Here is a 26,308-nt window from a genome sequence, read left to right on the forward strand (position 1 = left end):
AGAACGAGAAGAGAAATATGCTGTTTGGTTTTACTAGTTGCACAGAAATTGTTTATGCTCAGCTCCAAAAAAAAAAAAACACTGCTTTTGCTCAGTGCAATCCATGTAAAATAATTAAAAAAATAAAAAAATAAAAAAAAATAAGTGGGAACCCAAAAAACATAATGTATAAAAATCTTACAAAAGTGCTTGTTGTAGTGACGTCAGCTGACTGAAGGTTGAGGAGCAATTATACAGGAGTGTGCTCTCAAATCTGCACACTGCAGAAAAAAAAGTCAAGATATTATGAATGAAAGTGTTCTGAAAGATATAAATAAAGAAAAGACTTTTATTCAAATGATGACATTGAAAGTAGAAACACAGTGAAGCTGTACTTATTTTGGTTATTAAAGGTTCTGCTCAAAAACTGCTGTTGCAAAATATCATGCAACTATATTTTGTGAATCAATAATGTTTAACATTTCGAAAATGTTTTTCTGAAGGCTGAAGACATATTGGTTGTAATTCCATTGTATACAAGTCATTTTTACTATAGACGCAGTATGAAGTCTAAATGTGTCCATTCTGACTGCAGAGTCTGGATTTGATTCACATTTCTCTCGCTGTGGGCGCCCACTGTGGCCACACAGGAAACAAGACAAAGAAAGGAAAAAGGAATATATTTAAGAACGGGAGGCAGCTGAGGAGTTGGAAAAGAAATGAGAAAGAACTGTAGAGTGCAAATAAGCAGCAATAAGTACAGAGGAATTGTGTGTTGATGGACTGTGGGATTTGATCGAAGAAAATGGATCTTTACTGCCAGAGGTCCTCAGTTCGGCCAAACTTAAACACCAGACCACTGCGGGCGAGAAGGAGAATCCAAATTAGAACTAAAAATATCATTTTTAAAAAATAAAATAAATCTCACTTTGCCAAGTAATTTATTATAAATTGCATGAATACTCAATATCTCAGACCACTACTGCAGGTAAATACAGACTGGACAATAACTTTTTATTCATGATATATCCAAAATTATTAATAATTAATAAATTCCTATGATTATTATTCCTATTTAAAGTCACAATTATTGGGACTTTTAATACATAAGCATTTTTATGATTATTTAAAATCTTATCATTGGAAGTGGTTTAATAGCATCAATAGCAAAAAAAAATAGTTTTTCATTCCCCATTAATTTCAATATGAATTAGATCAAATTGCCCATTAAAAAAAAAAGAAAAAAAGAACAAAAAACCTTATTCAGCAAAGATGCATTACATTTATTAAAAGTGACAGAAAAGACATTTATAATTTAATTTATAGTTCAATTGATTTAATTATAGGTACAAAAAAATATTTAAAACGAATTGTGTTCTTTTGTACTTTCGAAAACTAATAATAAAAAAAAAAAAAAATGTATTTTTGTCTTAACAAAAACATTACGGTTTTTACTGTATTTCCAAACTTACCCAAAGAAGATGAATGCATTTTGGAAGAAAACTGCAATACCAGGATACACGGACAGATCCTTTTTTTCTTTTCATCCATAATAAAGACAAAAAAAGACACTCAGCAGATGAATACTGATAGAAACATGAATGATATTTTTCTATAAAAGGCTAAATCAATCTTATTCACTCACCAGTCACAACAAAACCACCGAACAGAATCCACATAGATGCGATGAGAGACCCGAACGCCAACATGAACCCGATGAAGAGCCAAACTCTGGCACCTACACAAAAACACACATTTAATGCTGTCTCTTATAAAAAAGGAGGCATGTTTTGACTGCAGCACGTACCTGTCTGTCCCAAGCAGCCCTCGCTGTAGCTGTCCCCCCTCACCTGGCCGTTTGACACCGCATTGATCCTGCATTCAAACCAGTCTTATTTCAGCATCAGAGACTCTACTGTACACTGTACCCATAATGCTCTGAATAGGGCTAACTTCAATTAAACAAATTAGTTCAATCCAATTCCCTTTTATGAGTATTTAGAATTTTCTTTTTCATTCAAGTTCATGAAACTGACAAATCTGAGTTTAATGAACTTGTTTCTTTAAATTTAGACAAACTTCATTTTTAACTTGGTTGGGTTTTCTATTTTCCAGTACACTTTGGCAATTGAAAGAGAGAGTCTTGCTATGCTAATTTAGAAGAGTTTCTGTAATTCTGGGTTTCTCATTGTAATGAGTAGAGCACAAGCTTTGATTTCAGAACAGAATTATGTTAAATATACAATATTTCCTTACTCATTCAGCAATGACCAATCAGCAAGTTAACATTTAATGAATTAGCAAACTAGGTTCCAAAAGTAAAAATATTTACATTGAGATTACATGATCGTTCTAAGTTAGATGTATGAATTAGCTTACTTGAATATTTCAAGTTAGGAGCACTTAAGATTTATGGGCACACAAATAAAAATCTGCCTCTTCTGCTTACTTAAATTCCGAAATGCATTAACTTAAACATTTTCAATGTAAATTAAATAAAGAATTGAAAAAAAAAATAAGTTTTGACAAGTTGTGTAGTTTTTATTAATATTTTTTAGTAATAACTTTTTTTTTTGCAATTTTGTTGATGTGCTTTTGCCATTTTTATTCGGATTTGTTTTTTTTTTCTTTCACAAAATATATCTAATACAATTTTAATTAGTATTTGATTATAGTTTGAGTTATTTTATTACATTATTAAAACTAAATGAAAATGATAAATGTTGCGCAGTGGATAAGACACGTGACTTTGGTGTGAGAGACTCAGCTTAATGAATAAATGTAAATGTAAACTATAATAACCCTGATTAAAATCCACAAACAGTGAAACTCCACGGCTGGTTTAATAATGGTGTCATTGTGACTCCCTGCACAACCCTGTAGTTAAATCAGTGATTAACAACAGGAAACAATATCTGGGCCAGATCAAATGATATCACAGAGTCTGTCTGGCTGGACTCAACAGGAAGTGCCAGCGGGAATGGAGAATCTCTGCAAGTGTAACTCACATGAGGAAGGCTATAGTCGCTATAACCCCACAGGTGTGATATGCGTGGTGGAACTCTTCCTCTTTAGGGTACATTATCGCCGCATCGATGATGATCCACCAGCCTGTGAAAAACTGCACATGTGTACAGTGTGAGAACAAAGATCATTAGTTCAGAAATCACTGGATATTTTAAAAACAAAAGATTTATTGGCGCACCAGAACTCCAGCTGCGATGGAGGCGATGGTATTTCTCTTCTCTCCCCAGTCCACATTACACTCACAATCGCCACATCTGATCCCGTCCAGAAACCCTGACATCCTTCTGATCTGATCTGACCCTTCAGGGAGGTTTCGTTTGAGATGTTCTGCTGGTTGTCCTAATAAAGAGACATATTCATATTGTATATTGAACAGGACTACTGAGCTTATGCTTTTTATCTAAAAAGAACAGCAATAGATAAAAGCTTTAGTGTAGTTATATATATATATATATATATATATATATATATATATATATATATATATATATATATATATATATAAGCAGCAATAATGTTACAAAACATTATTTAGAGGGAAATAAATTCAACCGTTTCTGCACAAGAGCGGCGCAGCATCAGTGGCTGCGCACACGCAGGGCACACATGATCATCCTGAACCAAACACTAATAACAAACAAAAGGATTTCCATCTGTCATTTTTTGCGACTGATATCTAAATATTAACCTAAGTGAGCTTTACCATAATAGTTCAAAACCACGTTTCCGGTCAATATCGGGCGAAAACGTCGAGCGTTACTGCTGTAAACATGTTTGATCTGTCCGGCTGATTTCTAACCCAAATTTGCCACATCACTGTTTCTATAAAGCATGGCGGATACATAAAAGCACAATAACGGAGAATACCTATTGAATGATCACTAGGAATCGTGCTTTACAGCACAGTGATTTCTTACCTGCACTTTTCTTGAGTTTTTCTCTTGATTCGCAGTAAGTGGAGAGACACTCCGCAGTCTTCCGTCTCAAACAGTGGCTCTGAGTCGCGCATGCGCAGGGCGCCTCTTAACCAGAATCTGCACTCACTGAAGGTTTAGCACATCAATATATTAACAGAACGTCTGATAAAATTACGGGAGAAGAGAAATTGGTTTACGAAGAAGAAACAAAGTACATCAAAACACAGCATATTAGACCGTGAAATGTCTCAATCTTGCACACGGAAACAAATATCTTGCTATGTCTTTTATCAAAGTGAGATGAACATAAAAGCTTCTGTATAGGATCTATACTGTATTTTGTTATACCTAGAAGCCATTTTAAAACATGCAAAAACTGAACTCCTAAAACTCATGCTTTCAAATATTTTCTTGGTGCTTGCATTACTATTTTTCATACTTGTTGACCCCTAAATATTAAACCTGGCCACATAGCTTGTATTGCTTTGCTTGATTAATGAAATGCTAATATTTTTCTATTCTATCAGACTTTCTCAGATGTTCATGTAAAACAAAAAAATCTCCCATAATTGTGAATTGTCACTTAATTTTCAGAATAATTTTTTGTATGTGTCTAGTTTAACTATCCCTTAATAAATATGGAAAGAAGTTCAATGTAACCACCCACAACACCATAGCATCACAGTAACAACCTCGGGTCTGTTCATAAATTATTTAACGCTCTAGTTGTCCTAAAGCCCTGCCATATGCCATTTTAAATATGATCTGAGAGATCGGAATCATGTAATTAATGTAACTTTCACATATACAAGACCTTTAAGCTTTGTAATCTCCTTTAAAGGTGTCTCAGTTATTTCAAAAATGACTAAAATGAGTATTAAGTATGCATCACTGTATTCTCTTGCAGTTTGAAGCACTCAAACACTTACACATGGTTTTTTAAATCTTACAAACATTTTATTTTTCAATTGTCTGAATTTAATGATAGGGTTACATTACATCCTAATAAAATCAGCACAATATCTGATATGTTGCCCACATCACTATTTTGCACCTGATAAGCCTTGTACAGAAGGTGGTCCACAAACAGAAATAACACAAGCTGAACTCAATTCAAAATCATAAGAACATAAAAACTACCATGCAATGATTATCTGGTCACCCTAACTGAAATGTAAAGAAAGCGGTGTAAAGAACATGTGTGAAAGCCTAAAAAGTTTATTATATATATTGATTATAAGCAATAGGATGGAGCAATGTCATTTACATTTTTTTTTTTAAAGTGAAAAATAACTGCTGAAAACTACATTATGTGAAACCACGTTTTGTTCTTATGTGATATTTTCTGAGTGGTGTTTTCCTTAAAGCATTCCAAGCAGTTTAAGAGCAACAGAGATGGAAAGCAGAATGACTCCAAACAGCCCGATGTATCCGTACGCACCACGCATCCTTTTAGCAGGATCTAAAACAGACAAACAGCACTGGAGATGAAGGCTAAAGCCTAAATACATTGAAAAGTATATTTTTGTATCATCCAAAAGGTTCACAAAAACACTTATACAAAAACACTTTTCTTGTAATTAAAATTAAATGCATTTTATTATGAGGTTCCATTTGAGCCAAAATTATGTCGACATGCTGTCGGTCTATGCTATGTGTCGTCTTAAGTTACTCCTGTCATCTGTCCTTGTCGTTTGACTGTATCGCCTTGCGTGTCAATGCTGCATGTGTCATGACTATGTGTTTTTTCATTCTGTCGTTGCTATGCGTCATTTCCCTGTCATTACTATGTGTCGTCTTCCATGTTTATGCTATACGTCGTTTCCCTCTCTTTTGTATATTTTTTGTAAAATGGTAAGTTCTGTTTTATTCATATACTGTACACTTAACAGAATTTTTTTTTTTCATATTTCTTACTGTCCTCTGTTTTTATTCTTTAAGTGAGTGTTGTAGCCTAGCCTACTTTATAGCAAAGATTAATCAGAGTCAAATTCCTTGTTTGTTTACTCAAACCTGGCCAATAAAGCCGATTCTGGTGTCGTTTCTATGTACTTATGTTTTAAGGAAAAAGAGTGACAACCCTGTCACCTGACTACGTTCCTTCAATCTTCAATCATGTTCCATCCCCGGAGAAGAGAAAAAGAATAAAAAGGTGACTCAAACAGTAAGAAATATAAAAAAATACTGTTAAGTGTAGAGTATAAAAATATAATAGAACTTAACCATTTTACAAAAAATATACAAAAGAGAGGGAAACGACGCATAGCATAGACATGGAAGATGACACATAGTAACAACAGATGCAAATGACGCATAGCAACAACAGAATGAAAAAACACATAGTCATGAAACATGCAGCATTGACACGCAAGACGACAGTCATATTTTATGCTCCAGCAGCATTCAGTTTTATTTTGGAGTTAACAGTATTTTGAAAATATGTAAAGGCACATTACATGTACATTGTCTTGAAAGCATACAATATAATCCACAATCACAAGTGTCTTTTTTTAAATCCATAATTAAATGCAATGTTTTTCATATTTTAAAGACTTACCGCCACTGTAGTAACCCCAGGCATAAGAGAACCTGCTAGTAACCCAGATAACTCCTAACACAGAGGCAGCGATCTGATATGGGAGATAAAAATGCCAGATAAACAATGATGATTTGGCAGAAATGGTGTACATATGAGAGAAGGAGAGCACATGAAAAGAGAATGAATTCACATTTTTTAACAGAGATTTACAGAACACTTGTTTCAAAGAAACTTTCCTCTGCCCTAGCCATGATTAAGCTCAACTGTTCTGATCAAAGCATGAAGGGTTTGTTTAATATTAACCATTGTAAGGTTTGAACAAACAACATTACTGTCACTAGCCCAGCACTTTAGTGTGATAAATGCTTTTGTCACATTTCTAAATATATAAGAAACTTCTAGTGGCCACTAAATATGATGGAAGATGGCACAAATTAAAGTATGGTTATGCACAGGTATATAAGGAAGGGTGGGGCAGATTTTAAGAATTGGCTCCATTTCAATTGCCTATTTTCATATTAAACTGAATTTTGAAATGGAACAGCAGGAAGAAGACTTTGCTGAAATGCAATAAACTCACAAACTCAAATCTTTCTATAAAACATGATTCATTAAGACCAACTTTTTGACCACAGTGTCTGAGATGAGAGCAGTGACATGAGTTTCTTTGAAGTGTCTTGCATTTTTTAATTGATACTCACAGGATACTCTAATGCAGCAATAGTCTGGAACACCAGCCACTGTGGATACACTTCCAGTGTGTTCTGATGAGCTCTCTGAATGCAGTTGAACACTTGCTCCTTATCACTGTACATGGTGGGATACTACACACAAAACATAAGAGCAGAAAAAATACATTGAATCAAAGCATGTGCTATTAATCATGCATTGGTCACAAATAAGAAATCAAAGTTTACTATGCATCAGTATAATTTCAGGCAATGCAACAAGCTTTATCGTACCTTAACTCCATACTTCTTTCGTGCACCACCAACTTGTAACCCGAGATACGTCAACATGACAAAACTATACAAATACGTAAAAATTGCATAGCCAAAGTTGGCCGGTAGCAGGCTTTCGATCGCCATGTTTTGGATGTAGCGTTCAGGATTCGTTTTCTGTCTCAAGCACGAGATGGTCTTCTTTTATTTGAAGGTGAAAATGCACAATCATGCAGCTCAAGCACGGTAGTTATTTGTGTTAAAGGCGAGTTCTTACAGGGGACCCGGATAAAATCTCGCGATAAAAAGCGAGAGACTGTTTGACTACTTAGGGACGCGGTTTATTACAAAACACGACACACATATATAACAATATGTAAACGTGAAGTAAATATGGGACTAGTGAGTATTTCCAGTTAACCCAGTCTCCAGCGTGTAATGTCGATTTTTATTATTTTTTATTATTATTCTAATTAAAAAAAAATAAATTATTAAAAACATAATGTGTAAAAATAAAACAAATCATGTCTATCAAACCATAGATATGTATACATATCAAAACACTGAAGTTTCTAGAAAACCCCTCCCTTACCCACACACACACACATGACGTCACAGGCATTCGGGTGAAAACAACAAGCTTGGCACCGCATGAGACATTTTACTTCACCGCGAGATAGAAATCGAAGACGTTGGCTTCTCAGAAAGACGTTTTGTTTCATGAAAGTGTCCTCAATTTGGACTTTGTTTTTGGAATAAGCACACACTTATTTAGCAGTTGTTGAATTTCAAATAGTTTACCTTTTGAATACGCTCGCTCAAAGAGTAACGTTCCGCGTGATAAAGAGCCATCTTACAGTTGGACCAAGACCCTTTTGACGGTAAGTTACAGTTAAATGTTTTTTATAGCTAATATTTAATGTTATATATCCAATGTTGGTTAAGGTAAACACATTTACGTTGTTATATGTCTACAATCTTTGCTGAATTAGCATTTAATCAGCTAACGTTATACTAATAATAGTAAATACTGGAAGGCAAACAACATGTCCGAATATGATTATTAATATATGGATGGTGATATTTGAATTATGTTATAGTGAGGTAATGATAACGGTCGTTAATTATTAGTGTTTCTCGCGGAATGTTCTAGATTCGAGTCTGTTGTGTAATTTGATTGACAGGTGGGGCGGGGCCTGTGTTACACAACTGACCTTCTTTTAGTTCCAGCACTTTCTCCTTTGTCTTTCATTACTGCTAGGTTTATTGTTGTTGTAAAGTCCATGTTTAATTTGAAAGTTCTCATTATGATTTGAGTAACAAACTAAATCTTTAACCAATAAATTAATAATCTTGTTTTTAAAATTAAAACAATTTCCGTTGATGCCAACATACTCATACTCAACTGTCACCTGGCGCCTCAGTGGGCCCATACGTTTACTTCAATCAATTACAATTAAATCCTAATCTAATCATGACAAACTATATATTTTTGGAAAGGTCCAAGACTCCTAAATAGATATTTTATTTTATCTTTTTTGTAAAAAATTATGTAGGAAAAGTAATAAATTAATTTATGGCAAGAGTACACCACACCTGATTGATCTACTTGTTAGTTCATAAGCGGATGCTTTATGTGAGATATATCCATCTGCAGACCCGCAGCACAGCCGTTTCAGAACCGCCGTTTCAGAACCGCTGTTTCAGAACCGGAAGCGAGGAGCGGAGCTTACGTACTTACCAGAGCAGCGCCACCCACGGTTTTGAAGTATAATTGGCTTTTATTCATAAGAAACGTTATACTTTATGTGCGCATGTTACAACGACACATAAAAAAAAAAATTGTTTAATATAATTGTATATACTTATTCATTTAATTGCATTACGTGAGCTATTTCCTCCGAGTTCGAGATAATAAAAATTAATTGAAACTTAAGGCATTTTATATGAAATATACTTTAATCACAACATAAAAAAATATACTTCAAAGCAAAGAACATGTGTATCATGCATTTCACTACAAAAAAATTAAAACATTGCTGTAAAAATCTTCAAACACACAAAATTTTAAAAGAAACAAATCAAAAACTAGATAATTAAAGTTTATGGAATAAACTTGCTAAACAATTTGCCATGACAATTTTGTATAAAATGAAAATGACAATTTACAAAACAAACAATTCACACATTGTCATGACCATATGGCATTAATTTAAATTAAAATGTATCAAATGAACAGTTCAGTTTTATTCCCATTTTGTCATGACATTCTTGTATAACTAATTCCATGTCATCCCTGAACTGAAAAAGAAACGTAAAGGGCTCCCTCGAAGAGTCTGTGCTTTCACTGAGATCATTGAGGGCCTTTTCCTTTTCCTCCTCAGTCATGGTGAGGAAAAGAGGCTCTTTCACCGGCCCTCTGAGCAGATGGTTATTGGAATCAATCCATTTCACAGCTTCTGCCATGTCTCGGATTACTGGTAGCTCCTTGATTACAGAATATTAAAGAAAAAATTAATTTTTACATTTCTTACAGATGTTTATATATGTATGCATTTATGTATTTACATATGTATTTGTGTGTGATTAGTCAACATTTGAAGTGGATCAAAAGAGTTAATCAGTAAGTTGTCCTAAGACAAGAATGGTTATTGTTTTGATTTTAATACAACTTTGATGAAAGGTTTTGATCCACTTCAACTGTACATATGTGTGTATATATGGGCTTTATATCTGAGACATACCTCACTGCTGCTAAGCTCAGCTGGTTCTCTGTGTGGAAGAGCCTCTTGAAGGGTATCTGCACTGTAATATACATATTTTGGTTCATTTAAAAATGATCAGAAGGGGGTGCAAATGTAATGGTGGGCTGGAGGAAATGTCCAGTATTTACCTTTCAGAGAAAACCCCAAAGTTCTCTAAAAGAATTAGAGTCCACCATCTCCGAATCTTTGGCATGTCACACTGGAAGAAAAAGGAAAAAAATAACTGAAATATTAAAATATTAACAGCTACAACAACATCAGTTAAACACATTTACCTTTATAATTACTTACAGATGTAAAATCAAAGGGTGCTCCCAAGGCAAGATGTAGAGCATACTGGAATAAAAAAAAAGAAAACAAATTATACACACACACACACACACACACACACACACACACACACACACACACACACACACACACACACACACTCTGTAAATGCAAAACAATAATAAAAAAACCTGCCTTGTTCCTCATAAATAAACCAATTATGGTGTAATTATTTAGTTCTAAATAAAACAATACCATCAACAGGAAGACTCCACAGTCCACACCACCAATCTGTTGGGGGATATCCTAAAAAAAAAAAAATAATAAAATATAAAAAAAAAAACCTTTTACAATGTTTGACACTTCCCACTATCCCAACTTTAGCATACTTCCTATAACCAACCTTGTTTTTTATTAGCATCCATGTTCCAGGTGCAATTTTGGCTGTCATCTTGCTGCAACAAAAATACACATAATAAACATATTTGCTAATATGCAAAATTACATACAGTTTGATGCTCTGAAACCATAGCAGTCAACAGTATTTGGGTCTTTCTTGTAAAAACTGTCACACCATGCAAAGACAGAACATCATGCAAGTAACCATTAAGCAAGCTTATTAAACTCTTGCACAGAACACAGCAAAACTTGAACACAAACATTGAACAGCGAACCTTGAACAGCAAGCCTGAACTTAGAACCTTGAACATTTTCACTATTTTATTTTTGCAACCTGAAAGCTTTCATATATCTCCCATCACCCAACCCATATGGATTGGTTGAATCTAGGAAGAACATGTGTCTATCTTTTGGCTTCATGACCTGCAAAAAAATGTTAGTTCTTCCAAATCATGAAATTGTATTTCTGAATTGTGATAAGACAAACACAGTAAAAAAATTTTGAAAGTTAAATAGCTAGATCACAAATGACATACACACAACATCCAGTGTCCTGGCTTCCAAGCAGGGAAGATAATGCAGTCTTTTAGTGCAATGTTATCCTGTAAACAATACATATATATAAAATAAAAAAAAACATTCAGATGGTTAAAATAAAATTGGTCACTGCTTTAAATGGTATGTAACTTTGTGGCCTCACTGGAAATGACAAGGATGGGTCCAGATTATTTGGAGGCAACCAGGTCACCACAACATATGCATTAGCTGTCCACACATCCAATCCCTACAACATAACGTACTTATGTAAGACTATAAACAAGCTAGACAACTATGTCTCAGGTTATTTGCAGCTTTATACAAATACTTACTCGTTCCATAGAGACCAAAGTAATTACTTCAAGACAGCTGTTTGCAATCTGAATTTTTTAAAAAGAAAATTGTAAAGAGTCACAGTCATTTCTTAATATTATTGTATGTTACTTTGTATCAACTTACTGTTGCCTCCAACTGCTCATTGAGACCGAGAGTCCAGAAATCTTTTCTTTTCAGAACCACGTTTCCAACTTCAGCAATTGTCTCATCTTGGTCGCCTGTCCCCAAAGCCCATTCAAGCTTAGAGAGAAGAAAAAAATTATTAAAAAAACATTTTTGGTTTGCCATTGCAACATCAAATAAAACCGAATACCTTTCACATACCATTACTGATTGCCTATGAGTTGGCACACAATCCCAACAATCTCTACTGGCAGAGAGGCATTTATAATTACACACCATTTCAGTTTCTGCTGTAATAATAAAAATTTGAAAATTACATACAACAACTTTATGCATTACAGCTTTATGATATATTAAAACTTATGCAGGTTTACACTTACTACTGGTTGGGACCGTCATTGATGTCGGGGTAACATGCTCCATCTCAATGTCTGTGGGGACTAGCTCGTCTATAGAGATGTCCGAATTTTCTTTAACAATACAAAACAAGCAACAAGTTAGACACAAACATATTTCTTTTGTTGGCTTATGCATTTACACTTAAAAAAAAAAAAAGGTATTTAATATAAAGGTATTTTAACTTACCCAGCACAGCCTGTCCATGCATATTCATCACCAACTTTGATCCAAATGTCTTCATTAATCTAGTCCTCACTTTGTTGTTCTTGTTTTCGTTATAGTGGTGAATTATGGTCCTCATTTGAAAGAGGTGTGTTGATGGCTGAGACATGTTCAAGAAGTAGTTATTTTTTCTCATCTTTGAGAACAGTTGCTCTGCAACCTGGCTATTTATTTTGCCAGCTAGTTGAGGCACTATAGTGATCTTCCTCAGAACATCTCTACTGTCTTTGGTATTGTTCTCGTGAAAACGGTCAGATAATATGTAATGATCAGAAGATCCTGTCAGTGGGTGTCCTTGAGGATCACTTGCACTCTTTTTTTCCTCCAGCCAAGGCAAGGACACTTTCAGATTTCCAGATCTGGCAAGTGTTATGTTTTCTTGAGTGGGTTCTGCCAAGCGTCCCTCATGTGGATGAATAGGAATGCTTTCTGGTGCCCTGAGATTGGCATGTGTTGCTAAACCGCGTGCAAAGTCATAAATGATAATGTTCGGCATGTGCTTCCATGAGAACAGAAGATCAACAAAATCTCGAGGGCTTTCTGCTCGAAGATTGCATTTTAAACTGTAAACTACACCACATGGGCACATGATGACTCCCCAGCCTCCTAATATAGGAAAAAAAAAAAAGGGAAAAAAAACCCAAACAATTTAAAAGGAAAAAATACATAAAATAAAAGTTTTGAACATCCATGTACTGCCAATATATTAATTGTATTATCAAAAGTTAGATAAGCTCACCAGAGGCACCCCAGATTTTTTCAAAGATTTTATCATATGTTTGCCTCGATTTCATTTCATTGGACAATCTGAGGAGGAGGTCACTCCGAGAGCCAGTGGAGTCCAGACCACATTCTTTGCATAGTTTCCGAATAACAATAACCTACAAAAGTATATTATTTAATATAGTGTGTGTGTGTGTTTATATATATATATATATATATATATATATATATATATATATATATATATATAAATATAAATAATAGTAGTATTCATTCCAGAAAAAAAATACATTACAAACAAACCTTCTGCTTCTGAAGTTCTTCTTTCAGCCTCTCCTCTGTCACCGTAATTTCTGCAGTCTCTGAGGCAGACTTTGAAGAATGAACTTTTTCAAACTCTGTGTTTAGCACATTGTCTGAACGACGTGTCCTCTTGCCAATCCAAGGAGCCCAGAAGTGATACGTAGGTTTAACTGCAAATGGATTTTGTGCACCACCTATAACAGCAGAATTAAAAACATAATGAGCTGTAGTGCTTTAGTGCATAAAAAATCCTTTTCCACATACTTGCAACAAATCCACGACATATCATTTCTTTGGATAGTGCCTCCCAGAATGTTTCTATATTGACGTCCCCTCGGAAGTTTTCAGGAGGTTCCTCTGTGTCACTTGCTGAAAAAAAAAATCTGTATTACACTGTGTGGAAAAAACATTTAAAATGAATGAATGAATGAATGAATTAATTAAACAAACATGGAAGTGAACATGATTATAATAAACATACCAGAAAAATGGAAAACACCCTTTTTGTGTAGATCCATTATCACCACTGGGGGATGGTCACCACAGGTAATACATGAGTATCTGTACTCATGTTCCACAAGGGCCTCAAAATGCAAGTAGGCATGAAGAACCGTGTCTGGTGCCGGAAACTTCAAACCTGTCAAATCTTCCAAATAATTTACTGCTCTGCTCACCGATGTATGCACCTGGAAGTAACATACAAGTTTTGAGTAACATACATAAACACATATACCACAGATTTCAGTTAAAACTTACCTGAAGAAGGCTTCTCAAGGTTAGGCATAAGGGTATTGCAAGGATGTTGTGGTCATCAAAGTTATGTAGGTGGTCTTTCCACTCCTGATAACGGTAGAACATTCCACATAGTGGGCACTGCTTACAGTAAATGGCAACATCTAAAAATGTAAACAAGTAACACATCAGAGGACAATTTAGCTGAATACCACATATACAATTAAATAACACCAAATCATACCTTCAATTATGGACCAGTTTGTGAGTATTTTAGCCTTCTTCGTAATTAGGATGGGTTCACTGAGGGGAACAACACCTGGACAAATCTGACAGACACATTCATCTGGACAAAGGATTTTTGGGTAATCTTTGTCTGGTGATGGTACCCGCACATCATCTGGTAGATCAACAGGAATCTTCTTGTGCTGAAGAATGTAACATACCATATTATTTAACCCTTGATGTTTTGGAGGATAAACAGGATTGTCTTCTCTGAAATCCTTCTCAGACTGTGCATATGGTTCTTTGCGTGGTGATTCTTCTCTGCTGAAGACTGTTCGAAACAAGTCGCGTTGTGTCTGAAAAAGGTGCCATTTTGCAATATATTTGTGCACACATGAGCGCCTCAATATGGCACAGGGACAATGCCATGTGTTTAATTTTGAGTCATATACAACCATTACACGCCCCAACCTGCTGTAATAGGAGACACTGGGTTCAAATACTGAAATGAACTTCTTTGTTTCAGGGGTGCCGATCGAGGTTTGAACAGAGAGTGGTATGTTACTGCTGTTAGCATGCTGCTGCCGAGTAAGGCAAATCTTCTTCTTTTCATTACTAAACCACTTTGCTTTCACCATCTCGGATAAAATCTCTTCTTTCAGGGAGACTGGTTCTGCAGAGGATGCACAGTAATTTACAGAGCGGATGTGTTTGCATTGGTATGATGACAGGCCACTTCTCTGTGCAACTTCCATACTGACCTGACATTCATGTGATTCACAAATGACCTTATGATGTTCTCCCCATGTCTTGACCTGAATATGAAGAGGAACACTGTGACCCTTTGTAACTTTAAGAACTGTAAATATGCCATTTGTCCTATCGATGCACTGGCTCTCAAGATGGGATGTGGCATTAATGTCCTGTATTGGCTCTTCTGTGTGTTTGCGGTCAATGTGCTTTTTTAGGTTTCTTTTATTAATGAGGATATTGCAAACTGGGCATCTTTTTCTGATCACAGGCCTTACACAAACCCTTCCTGAGAAGACTGCTGGTGTAGTTGGCACTGCAGTGGTTGGAGATGGTGTGGTCAGAACTGCAGTGGTAGGAGATGGTTTCCCTCTCACAGCTGGTGTGGTCAGCACTGCAGTGGTTGGAGATGGTGTGGTCAGAACTGCAGTGGTAGGAGATGGTTTCCCTCTCACAGCTGGTGTGGTCAGCACTGCAGTGGTTGAAGATGGTGTCCCTCTCACAGCTGGTGTGGTCAATGCTGCAGTGGTTGGAGATGGTGTGGTCAGAACTGCAGTGGTTGAAGATGGTGTCCCTCTCACAGCTGGTGTGGTCAATGCTGCAGTGGTTGGAGATGGTGTGGTCAGAACTGCAGTGGTTGAAGATGGTGTCCCTCTCACAGCTGGTGTGGTCAATGCTGCAGTGGTTGGAGATGGTGTGGTCAGAACTGCAGTGGTTGAAGATGGTGTCCCTCTCACAGCTGGTGTGGTCAATGCTGCAGTGGTTGGAGATGGTGTGGTCAGAACTGCAGTGGTTGAAGATGGTGTCCCTCTCACAGCTGGTGTGGTCAATGCTGCAGTGGTTGGAGATGGAATTGTGGCTGAAGTTGGAGGTGGGTTTTTTTTGCAAACCTGTACATGTTTTTCAAAATCACCTCTCTTTAAAATTGTTGTTTCACAGTATGGACAGTGGTGATGTAGAGCTGGTCTACATCCTAGTCCACATCTGTGTATAGTATAGCCTAAAATAAATTAATAAGTAAATTGGTAACCTATTACACAATAATATATTGTAAGTACATATTAAACAAATCAAGATACCTCCACAGACTACTGCCTTGTTAAAGTGGCTTTGAAGATGGGTTTTTAATTTGACCAGTTTGGCTGGCTTAAACACGCTGGCCGCGCAAAAAGGGCAGTGATAATTGCTGCAACACTTGTTGCACTGCTGCAGCTCAGGTAATGCGTCACCATTCTGAATAGTTATATGTCTCTATAAGAGATGAAAGCACGACAAATGGGATTAAAATAGCTAAACTATACGGTAACATTATTTCACAAACAATGCATACAACAGGTGAAACGAGAACAAACTATTCATATGCAAGGCCCATTTACAACACGAGATTAATCAAAACATCCGCAGAAAACTTCTACACCTTAAAAACGACAACAAATTGAAGATTCAATAAGACAATGAAGCCAATCACAAATTAAATATAAACACCTAATAAAAACTTGTGAAAACTAATGAAAATTATTCACCATATGACAGCAAAAGTACTCACCGTGCTCTCCGCCATTTCTAGGTGTTAATAGCTCCGCCCCTCACTTCCGGTTCTGAAACAGCGGTTCTGAAACGGCGGTTCTAAAACGGCTGTGCTGCGGGTCTGCAGATGGATACTATTGCTTTATGTTTGTAGGTTTGATCATGAAGGAGGAGGCCAGTCCTGGATGTCTCGGTGAGGGTGTGAAGCTCATCTTTGATCAGAAGGCTGGGTCCGGTCGCAGCTCCTCTCGTTCTCACAGCAGCAGCAGTGACGGCTCGTACTCCAGCAGCAGAGGAAGCCGCTCCTCCCGCAGGTCACCGAGCTCTTCACGGAGCTCATCCTCTGACAGTGGCTCTTCCTCACGCTCTCGTTCACGTTCCCGCTCTCGTCCACGCTGCTCGGGCCGCTCACGCTGCCGTCACAGACATCATTCTCCTCCTCGCCGCTACCGGGCTCGCTCCCGCTCATACAGTCCTTCTCCTGAGCGTTCCTCCTATCGCAGACGCTACCATCGCCGCAGCCGCTCTCCATCCCCCTACAGCTACTCTAGACGCTACAGGCGCTCTCCGTCCCGATCCCGCTCTCGCAGTCGCTCTCCAGTCCACTGGAGGGGAAGCAGGTTCGTGGGGAGGTACAGATGCCGTTTCTCCCGCTCACCCATGAGCTCCAGAGATTACAGAAGCCGGTCTCGCAGCCGTGAACGCTCTGCGGTCCGCCTCAGCCTTGAGGGTAAGATCAGCTTTGCTTTAATTATTGTATATTCTAAATGGAAGACAAAAGGAGGGTTGAAAGATTTTAAGTTCTTTTTTTCCTATAAAGCAGTTCATGGTGACCACAGCTATTAAAAACCTAAATTTCAGTGTGTTCCTTACACCAAAAGGTATCATTAAGCTTTAGAAGACTTTGAGTACACTGCATGAGTAGTAAAGATGACTTGATGCTTTATTTCTGTCTTTATTTCGTCTTTTTTTTTTTTTTTTTAATGCAAAAAATACCAGCAACATATTTTTTTTTATTCCTTACTAGGTTTTATGCTTGTCAGTTAAAAAAAACCCTCTTCTTTCTCTTTAGGTTTTTTATGCTTGTAAGTAAAAAATAAAATAAATTATATGCACAATTCGTAAAAATAATATTTGCCAAAGTACAAAAAAAAGAGAACATTTTGAATTTGATTAAAAAGCATGTAAATGTATTCAAATATAAAAAAGGTATATAATAATATAAAAAAGATATATCATATTTAGTAATGGTAATAGTAAAGAGATTTATAGTGTATTTGCAAGACAAAAATGCAGATTCATGATTTTTATTTTTAGCAGTGTAGTCAGTTGTTGGGTGACTAGTTGATAAAGCTGACTGTGGAGGTAAATGATAGAAGTTTAATCTCTGTCTTAATCTTCCACAGAGAAGAAATATCTGTTGAATGTCGCCAAAGCAAATGCGGCCAGGATTTTGGGAGTGCAGAACTTAGAGCTGCCAGCTAGCCTGAAGGAGCTGGAGGAGGAGGAGAAGAGAAGATCTTCATCAGATAAAGAGGAAAGGGTACCACAGAAGACCTCAGCACAGGTGAGCCTCACACATGACTACAGACTTGTTACTAACACACACCCAGTGTATTCAGACATCTCTAATGTTGCATGAACGTCCTGAGTGGTTGACCGTATTCTGATTTGTACTTCAAGTTATATCTGTGATCTCGGGACGTTGACTAACCCATTGAAACGGGTTTATTTAAAATGTGATTGCGTGCTGTACTTACCCAACCTGGGTGACCATGTAATCTGTCTCCTCAGACATGAATGATTTTACCTGATGGATTTAATGGAATGATGAACAGCACTTGTCCGGATTAGGTAATGGTACATGTTAAAGAGTATGTACTACTGTGGTGTGTGTGTGTGTGTGTGTGTGAGAGAGAGAATAATCATGTACATGGCTATTATTCCACACTGTATTTAGGAGCGGCATTTAGCTTCAATTGCTCTGTTTTCTTGTATCGTTTCTGTTCCTGTAGAACTGAAACTCCTCCACCCTTTGGACAAAGAGGGAGAGAGGGGGGAGGTCACATGACTTGAATGACACCAGCTTTAAGTCTTATGTGCACAACTGCAAAGGTTAAGTAATTGTGTACAATGTCAGCGGTAGCCTTGTCGAACAAAAACAGACCACATGCATTAGTCTGATTCATCTCACAACACTTTCAGCATCACACAACAACACATGCAGAAAGTTTGGGGTCAGTATTTGAATTTATTTTTAAAGAAATCATTACTTTCAGCAAGGACATATTGAATTTATCAAAAGGGACAGTAAAGACATTTATTACATTGAAAAATGCAGTTCTTTTTAACTTTCTATTCAAATTATCTTGAGAAAATTGATCATAGTTTCCACAAAAATATTATGCAACAGTCTGAACACTGATAATAAATGTTTGTTGAGCAGCAAATCAGTATATTAGAATGATTTCTGAAGGATCATGTGACACTGAAAACTGGAGTAATGATGCTGAAAATTCAGATTTGCATCACAGTAGTAAATTAAATGTATAATATATTCTAGTAGAAAACAGTTAAGTCGTAATATTTCAAAGTATTACTGTTTTTGATAAAAATAAATGCCAAACACATAAAACAAACAAATAAAAATCATACCAACCCCAAACTTTTGAATGGTACTCTTTACAGCTGTTAGAACTACAAGAAATGACTTGTTTGCTGATCGTTGAACTGGGTTGCGTTGTCATTTACCAGAGTTTTCATCTGTTCAGCGTGTTTGAAGACCAGAGAGAGCTCGCTCTGCGGTGACGGATGGGGTTTGGAAAAATATACCGTACTGTTTCATCAATTTGTAATTTGGGCTTTGTTCATACAAGCAGCAAAAATCCAAATTATTATTTTTGTATTTATCTTGTTTCCTTTCCATTTTCTCTTTTGCCGTTTCAGAGCTGTTTAAATAATTTAAAGTTAATTGGGACTTTATTTCAAAATTCAGAATTTATGAAGATTTTCCTCACAAAAATAAAAGATGTAAACTTGGAAATGCATTTGAATACCTTATTTTATTCAATGTTTTCTTATTCGGACTCCTATGATTTAGATTCATATGAAGTGTGAACAAGTAAACTAAACTAATTCACACACTGCATATGCATGAATTTGTAAATGGTGATACCTCAGTTGTGTTTAAAGTGACAGACAGTCTCAAATCGATTACTTTTTTAAGTTAATAAATTGGAATTGGGTGCCATGTGAACAAAGCCTTTGTGTACAGATTTTTATTTATGCTTGTTAAAATTGTTTTTTTGTACTATTAAATAAGTGAATGGGTAAAACCCAAATGGTGTTTTTGATGTCAGACTGATTTGACTGCAGCACTGGCATTGCACATGTCAGAGTCCCTCAGTTAGATTCTTTTGCATGACTTACACACCGAACTGAGGGTGTCCTCACTTAGAAATGAAAATCATGTGTTACTGAAGTTAGGGTTTACATTGGACTGCTATTTCATTAGACTTTTCCCCTTTTCTCTGTCTTTAGGTAAACATTGTTGCCAATGATGATGTCAATGCAGAGACTTCTTCAACATCACCCAACAGAAAGCCAATTACCTTCAATATCAACGTAAGTTCATGAGACCTTACTCGAATATGATGACTGTTAAAGTATACTGTAATATTAAAATTGATCTTAACTCTTTATACTGACAGAATACCATTGCCAAACCATCAAACAGCCCAACGCTCCATGACAGTAAGGTAACATCAAGAGCTGACAGTGTAGCAGACAGGAAGCCATATGGACAGTGGGTCCCCATCAGCAGATCCTCTTCTAAGAAATAATTAACACTGAGGTTCAACAGTGATGTAAAAAGTCTGTATATAGTGTAAATAGTTTGTGTAGATTTCACTTGGGTGGGGTGGGGGGTTAGGGAACATCTGAATTCATCATGAACGTTTTCTTCCAGATATAAAGTGGGTTTTGTGGAAGAAGGCAAGAGGATGTCAAACAGGTGGGAAATATTGTGACCTTGTGTTTTTGTGTACTTGTGTTTTTGTGCTGTACAGTGAATGTTTCTGAATAAAAATGCAAAAAAAAATTGGGTGTATTTATTTACTTATTATCTGTTGTTATTTTTATATAGGTATTACATTTAACAATTTCCTGAGGTTATTCAATAATTTGAATAAAAAATAAAAAAAAGAACACTTGTAAGTTGCACAATGATAGGGATGCCTTTTAATCTGACATAAATACTCTCAGCCAGATGATAAACCACTAGATTAATATCACCTGCTACTGAATTAACTGAATTGCCTTTTACTCAGTTATCTAATAATAAGGAAACATCTGTTACATAAACAATAATGCTCTCTGGGTTAATGGCACAAAACCTGCCAAGAACATGTCGAAGCCATATTGTACCCAAATATGAACAATTTATTTTATTCAGGCATTAATTCATTCATGCATCTGTACACTTTTTTTTTTGTAATCTTAAGGTAATTAATCAGCTTTTTTTGTGTGTGTGAATTTAACATTTAATTAAAGAAAATGATGTTATTGTCTATTTTCAATTTTAAACGTTATTAAGAATAGTGTGTTTTGCTGGATGAAATAATCTTAATGTCCAGAACTCTGGGTGGAGCTGTTGCTCTGTGCACATTAGTTGATGATGAGTGGCAGACATCAAATTATCATTAGCTTTCCATGGAAAGAGTTTTACGGTGGTTATTACGAACTGTCCATAAGAGCATATAATAAAAAAAGAGAAATGACTGTTTGTAAAATTCCTGTATGATGATTGGTTGTCCATTGCTCTAGCTGTACTGTCAGTGGAACGCCATTTTTAATCTATGACAGGAATGAAAACAAAGCTTTTGAGGGACTTTAAGTAATGTTACAATGGGTTCAATGGATTATAGTGTTGACTAACAACATACCGATTGTTATGGATTACCACAGTGCCATTGTAAATTCCCACAGCCTCATTTTCATCCGAGTAAAATACAATATGGTGTCTAGCTGAAATGGACAATAAAGCAGACTTGACTTGATTCTAACCCTGCTTTTAAATGACAAGAGTGAAATGCACCTTTACCTGGGGCTAAAGCAAGGTTTAGTTCTTCTCATGAACGAAAATCTGTACCCGACCTGAATCACTTCTTGCCAAAACCAGACATGCATTCATTAAAAAAACCAAAATAAAAAAAAACAACCCTAGACAGAGCCAATTAGGCCCCAGTCCAACCCAATCACACTGCACCATAATGAATGGTTACTGATGGATCTTATATTTATAAGGATTTCTGTGTGTGAGGTCACAAAAGTGTGTTCCTTTTCTATGTGTGTTTCTTACAAATGCACTTAACACCAATGCACAAGGGATCGGGTCTTATCGGGTCCATTTGGAAAAATAACCTTTATTTTAAATGACCTTAGACCTGAGGCAACAAATACCAAACCCGAACCTTGTCTAAGGCACTTGTTGAAGTTTTGGACCCAAACCTGCTTGGGTCGGACCTTGGGTTTTTGGATCCTAGTGGACCCATGAAGACCTCTCGTTTGTACATCCCAGTTAATCTGACAGCAACATTTGGCAAAATGAAAACATTCACCGCTTGGTGACACTAGTAGCACAGAAAGCAGTGGCCTGTTGTGTTTATTCTTAAACTGACAAATCAAGTCAGTCAATAAAACTGTGATTCACTGGCACAGATGCCGACATGTCTTGAGGCTGGGGAATAGTCCTTCTCTACCATAGTTAATGAGCTGGAATGTTTTCTCGCTTATTCCCACCCACATGATTCCCTCAGGTGACTGGTGGTTTGAAGTAATTATTTTACTCTGATGAATCATTGTGTACTGAGACTTCTGTACAGGATCCACTTGTTGTATTCAGCATGAAGGCTAATTTGGCACAGTGTATGTTGTGCTGCTCTTTTCAGCATGTTCACTCTTGATGCCCCCTTGCATGAAAGACCTGATGATTTTTGTGCAAATGTCATAGCTTGAAGGAAAAATGGAGAACTGGAAATAGCACACAGCTTTTATTTGGTGCATCAACAACGTGTTGATGATATACTTCACTTACTGTCCCACCTTCAAGGTTTTTCTGGTCTCTAGATGTGACCAGTTAAGATGAGCAAGGTTGATTACTCTCCACCCTGAATGCAGAGAATCTAAAAGATTTCATAAACTCACTGCTGGTGATTATGTGACATTTGTTTGTGCATGAATAAAGTGAAATGGGTGTTGTGCAACCAACCGCAAAATCTGATGAAGCTTGTTATGCAGCAGGAAGAGACGTTATCGTTCTGAAGGATCTGTGTATTTAGTTTTTGCTGCTTGGTGATAAGATCGGAATGAGGCATCTCTTAGGAGATTCACTAACACACTGTGTTTCATGGGTGTCTAGCTGATATATATGTAAATAACAGAATACAGACTGCTCAGGAAGTCTTTTCAAGAAGATTTAGGGCTATATGGGAACCATCTAGAGTCGACAATAAAGTACATTCAACTTTTAAAATGCATTTTATTGTGCACAATACCTCAGTGCACATTATTCTCAACTAAAAAAAAATCTTCATTTACTTTTTATCCAGATTTTACTTGCTGAAATGACTTTTATTTTCAGCAGTCGTACTGCTAAATTTCAATCACTTCAACCAATGACCTGAATTCATTCTGATGTAAGGGAAACTTTTTCCAATCTATGTCTGATGAGTACAATCAACTACCAAGTTAAAAAAAAAAAATCTTCTAATATCCTGTTTCACTTGAAAACACACTGTAGCACAAAAGTTAAGTGGTTTTTTGAACTCATTTCAGACTGAATCAGTTTTTAACTAAATTAGGCCAAATATTTAGAGATACACATAATAATATATTCTTTTTATTTATTTATTTATTTTGTTTATTGTACTGGTTTATACTGCATATAATTGAAAATGCTCTAGTGTAGCATTTAGATTACCTTTGCCATCATCTAATGCAGTTTAGGGTAAGATATATATACTATGTATTATTTTTTTTCTAAATAAGTCTCTTATACTCCCGAAGGCTGCTGCATACAGCAACTACAGTACTATTATGAAATATTGTTATAATTTAATATAATGATTTTCTGGTTCAGTATATTTTAAACTGTAATTTGTTTGTGTGACCCAAAGCTGAATTTTCTTCAGTCACATGATCCTTCAGAAATCATTCTAATATGCTGATCTGCTACTCAATATGCATGTATTATCGTTATTAATATTGAAAACCATTGCTTAAAAATATTCAGTTGAAACCTTTTAGAATTCTTTGATGAAAATAAATACAATTTATTTTAAATCGAAAACTTTGTAACATTATAAATGTCTGTTCTCTCATATACATTTTTCACATAATTTCTTTAGTAAAAATCTTACTAACTCCAGACTTCTGTCTATAATAAACCCATAAATAGGCAAACAGCGAATGTAAAAACACTTTAATTACACTAATTTTATATGTAATCCTTAGTAAATCTTAAAATTGTATTTTCATATCCATGATGTTTTGTCTATTATGATTAATTTTATTTTTTTAGTATTCTATTTTTAATTTATTATGACAGTATACAATTTTAATATCATCCCATTTATTGGATATCAGCAGAGGTTGAATTGTAAAAATATTTCAGGGGGATGGTGTGGTTAGTTTCTTTTTCGGTTTAGCGAAAGAGGGAGGGGGGTGAAATTCATATAGCTAATTTTACATTCTGATTAAAGAATTTGTCATTTTTAAAAAGGTTTTTATGAAATGAAATGTAATCCTTATAAAATGAACTACTGCCTGAAATGGAGGGATTTCTATCAATATTTTGCCATATGTGTTTCTCTGGCACCTTGTCTGGTTTAGGCCTGTCATGGATAAATAATGATTACAAATCAAAGTGCCAGTAGGTGGCAGCAAGTCCATGTTTTAATAAATGATTTATTGAACCACTGAAATAAAACAATTCGTTCAAAACTACTGATTCAATTAGAAACGAAACAAGTGAGTCCATCTGGATGGACTGTTGAATCAATGGCTACATGTTACACCGTGTTGCTGTGCATTGTTGTATAAAATTAAAAGCACATTTGTGCTCGCGCACATGCGATGATATTCAGAAAATAACATTGCTTGTGTGATGAATATAAAGCGTAAAAACTCACACATGGGTATTTTTTTAAAAGGCGTAAATGCTTTTGGACTCTAGTGTTTTTGTTTGGTTTTTGCAAAGTCGGTGACTCTTCAGCTCTACTATCGTCTCTCTCAATCCCTCACAGTCACACATACAGCACAATAATATGATGTCAGGGAATGTCTTTAAATCATAATCAAGGAAATATCATACCTTTTCTGATGTCTTCTTTTTAAAGAACTTAAAAGTTGCGCTTAAACCATTTGGCACGAAAAAAATATGGAAACTCGCTTCCGCTTGTGAGCAGCTCGTTACAGAACCGAGTTCTGATTGGCCGCTATTTATTTTGTGAATTATCATAAGTAGAGAATTAATTTGCATGATAAGTTTTACATAATAACCACTATTAATCTAAAGGTGATGATAAGAAGGGGGGGGGGGGGGGGTTTACCAAGGGAATACTTTTAGTATTTATTTTCAGGGGGATATGCCATCCTCCCCAATTCAACTTGATATCAGTCATAATGTGAAATTAATTATTGTTGGTTATCGGTATTGCTAGGTTGTCAACTATTTAGTTTGTGCAAGATTTTAAGACATTATAAAAAGACCCTTGTACTGTATGATGTATTTCTTATGTCTTACAGTCCCCAAAATGCTGTATTTCTGAGTGAAACGGAGTACAAGGTCGGTAGGGTGAGAATTGACCGGCTGGTGTAAAGCGTCTGTCAATGAGATCTGTAATGATGATGATAGAGCCTCTGTGTTTGTGGAAAATTCATCTACAATCTACAAATTACTTATTTATAGCTGTCATTACAGAAGAAAGTATTTTAAACATCAGAACAATTACACACTTTATCATCAAGCTTATTAAGATTTTCAAAGCAGAATTGGCATTTGCCAGATGAAGTAATCTGGTTTATTCACCTCAGTACTGTCAGCTGTGCCCATGGTCTTTCAGCTGTTCCTGATCACAGATCAGATGTCCCAGCCTTAGGGATGGGCATGGACATCATGGATGAGGTAGCCTAAAATTGGGATACGGATCACTTGATAAGAGATCTACTAATATCAAAGGTGTGAACACGCACACAGATCAATGTCTGTCTCTCGTTTCTATTCACACACATGTTCAGCTATTCCTCACTCCATGCTGATGTGCACTTGAAGTTTACCAAAGAGAAACACCACAGGCCTCGAGTCTGGAAAGCTCTGGCAAAGCCACAGAGGAATCCTGATGAACAGAGAGAAATAACAGTCACAAAAAGTGTATAAAGATGCGGATAAGGAAAGCCATTGTTTGCCATACACAAGATGTCTTTTCATTTCAGTTTAAGAAAAATGGTACATGTAAGCCCTTGCAGGCAAACTGTATTTGATGTTTAATTCGCTTTCTGTGATGCCATGGATGCCAGGCGGTTATTTGCACTCAT

General features: G+C 36.0%; 4 protein-coding genes across 15 annotated transcripts; 1 reads left to right on the forward strand and 3 right to left on the reverse strand.

The window, feature by feature from the left end:
- Positions 1–310: 310 nt before the first annotated feature.
- On the reverse strand, positions 311–4,090 carry LOC128025909 (transmembrane protein 50A). Its single transcript, XM_052612516.1, has 7 exons — positions 3,924–4,090; positions 3,185–3,345; positions 2,988–3,100; positions 1,787–1,854; positions 1,625–1,717; positions 1,452–1,518; positions 311–838 (listed from the first exon to the last, which is right to left on the reverse strand). Exons 2-7 carry the CDS (start codon positions 3,284–3,286, stop codon positions 793–795), a joined length of 489 nt encoding a protein of 162 aa, XP_052468476.1. The 5' UTR covers positions 3,287–3,345; positions 3,924–4,090; the 3' UTR covers positions 311–792.
- Positions 4,091–4,858: 768 nt separating this feature from the next.
- LOC128025910 (microsomal glutathione S-transferase 3) lies at positions 4,859–7,710 on the reverse strand. The gene is made up of 4 exons (XM_052612517.1): positions 7,425–7,710; positions 7,164–7,286; positions 6,481–6,553; positions 4,859–5,385 (listed from the first exon to the last, which is right to left on the reverse strand). The coding sequence occupies exons 1-4, from the start codon at positions 7,548–7,550 to the stop codon at positions 5,285–5,287; spliced, it is 423 nt and encodes a 140-aa protein (XP_052468477.1). The 5' UTR covers positions 7,551–7,710; the 3' UTR covers positions 4,859–5,284.
- A 303-nt stretch (positions 7,711–8,013) lies between these two features.
- rsrp1 (arginine/serine-rich protein 1) lies at positions 8,014–20,791 on the forward strand. 9 transcript variants are annotated; one of them, XR_008186292.1, is made up of 6 exons: positions 8,016–8,284; positions 16,869–17,444; positions 18,121–18,281; positions 18,509–18,574; positions 18,730–20,338; positions 20,682–20,759. XR_008186292.1 is itself a non-coding variant. In XM_052612521.1 (5 exons), exons 2-5 carry the CDS (start codon positions 16,877–16,879, stop codon positions 20,685–20,687), a joined length of 819 nt encoding a protein of 272 aa, XP_052468481.1. In that variant the 5' UTR covers positions 8,014–8,284; positions 16,869–16,876; the 3' UTR covers positions 20,688–20,788. The 9 variants fall into 9 exon arrangements, 2 of the variants coding, with proteins under 2 accessions (XP_052468481.1, XP_052468480.1); XR_008186290.1 differs by having other exon boundaries at positions 18,509–18,568; XM_052612521.1 differs by lacking the exon at positions 18,509–18,574 and having other exon boundaries at positions 8,014–8,284; positions 20,255–20,338; positions 20,682–20,788.
- LOC128025912 (uncharacterized) lies at positions 9,660–16,851 on the reverse strand. 4 transcript variants are annotated; one of them, XR_008186285.1, is made up of 19 exons: positions 16,734–16,851; positions 16,267–16,438; positions 14,457–16,187; positions 14,237–14,376; positions 13,962–14,166; positions 13,745–13,849; positions 13,481–13,674; positions 13,194–13,335; positions 12,419–13,060; positions 12,214–12,303; positions 12,035–12,123; positions 11,834–11,950; positions 11,707–11,754; positions 10,842–10,893; positions 10,694–10,744; positions 10,460–10,504; positions 10,297–10,367; positions 10,148–10,208; positions 9,660–9,890 (listed from the first exon to the last, which is right to left on the reverse strand). XR_008186285.1 is itself a non-coding variant. In XM_052612518.1 (18 exons), the coding sequence occupies exons 1-18, from the start codon at positions 16,746–16,748 to the stop codon at positions 10,470–10,472; spliced, it is 3,978 nt and encodes a 1,325-aa protein (XP_052468478.1). In that variant the 5' UTR covers positions 16,749–16,851; the 3' UTR covers positions 10,444–10,469. The 4 variants fall into 4 exon arrangements, 2 of the variants coding, with proteins under 2 accessions (XP_052468478.1, XP_052468479.1); XR_008186286.1 differs by lacking the exon at positions 11,707–11,754; XM_052612518.1 differs by lacking the exons at positions 9,660–9,890; positions 10,148–10,208; positions 10,297–10,367 and adding exons at positions 11,374–11,439; positions 11,538–11,621 and having other exon boundaries at positions 10,444–10,504.
- Positions 20,792–26,308: the final 5,517 nt, after the last annotated feature.

This window comes from Carassius gibelio, chromosome A13 (assembly GCF_023724105.1).
Source record: "Carassius gibelio isolate Cgi1373 ecotype wild population from Czech Republic chromosome A13, carGib1.2-hapl.c, whole genome shotgun sequence".
Classification (NCBI taxonomy): Eukaryota; Metazoa; Chordata; class Actinopteri; order Cypriniformes; family Cyprinidae; genus Carassius; species Carassius gibelio.

Bases quoted from the DNA above. Each gene is read 5' to 3' on its own strand.
- LOC128025909 (XM_052612516.1), bottom strand. From the start codon at position 3,286: ATGTCAGGGTTTCTGGACGGGATCAGATGTGGCGATTGTGAGTGTAAT. The intron at 3,101-3,184 runs GTGCGCCAATAA...ACACATGTGCAG, and splicing joins CCATCGCAGCTGGAGTTCTG to TTTTTCACAGGCTGGTGGAT. The intron at 1,519-1,624 runs GTGAGTGAATAA...ATGGATGAAAAG, and splicing joins CGGTGGTTTTGTTGTGACTG to AAAAAAAGGATCTGTCCGTG.
- LOC128025910 (XM_052612517.1), bottom strand. From the start codon at position 7,550: ATGGCGATCGAAAGCCTGCTACCGGCCAACTTTGGCTATGCAATTTTT. The intron at 7,287-7,424 runs GTACGATAAAGC...TTTTGTGTGTAG, and splicing joins GAAAGAAGTATGGAGTTAAG to TATCCCACCATGTACAGTGA. The intron at 6,554-7,163 runs GTGAGTATCAAT...CTCCCATATCAG, and splicing joins TTGCTGCATTAGAGTATCCT to ATCGCTGCCTCTGTGTTAGG.
- LOC128025912 (XM_052612518.1), bottom strand. The intron at 14,167-14,236 runs GTAAGTTTTAAC...TGTTACTTCCAG, and splicing joins CCTTGAGAAGCCTTCTTCAG to GTGCATACATCGGTGAGCAG. The intron at 11,755-11,833 runs GTAAGTTGATAC...TAAAAAATTCAG, and splicing joins ATGAGCAGTTGGAGGCAACA to ATTGCAAACAGCTGTCTTGA.
- rsrp1 (XM_052612520.1), top strand. From the start codon at position 16,877: ATGAAGGAGGAGGCCAGTCCTGGATGTCTCGGTGAGGGTGTGAAGCTC. The intron at 17,445-18,120 runs GTAAGATCAGCT...AATCTTCCACAG, and splicing joins GGTCCGCCTCAGCCTTGAGG to AGAAGAAATATCTGTTGAAT. The intron at 20,339-20,424 runs GTAAGTTCATGA...TTATACTGACAG, and splicing joins CAATTACCTTCAATATCAAC to AATACCATTGCCAAACCATC.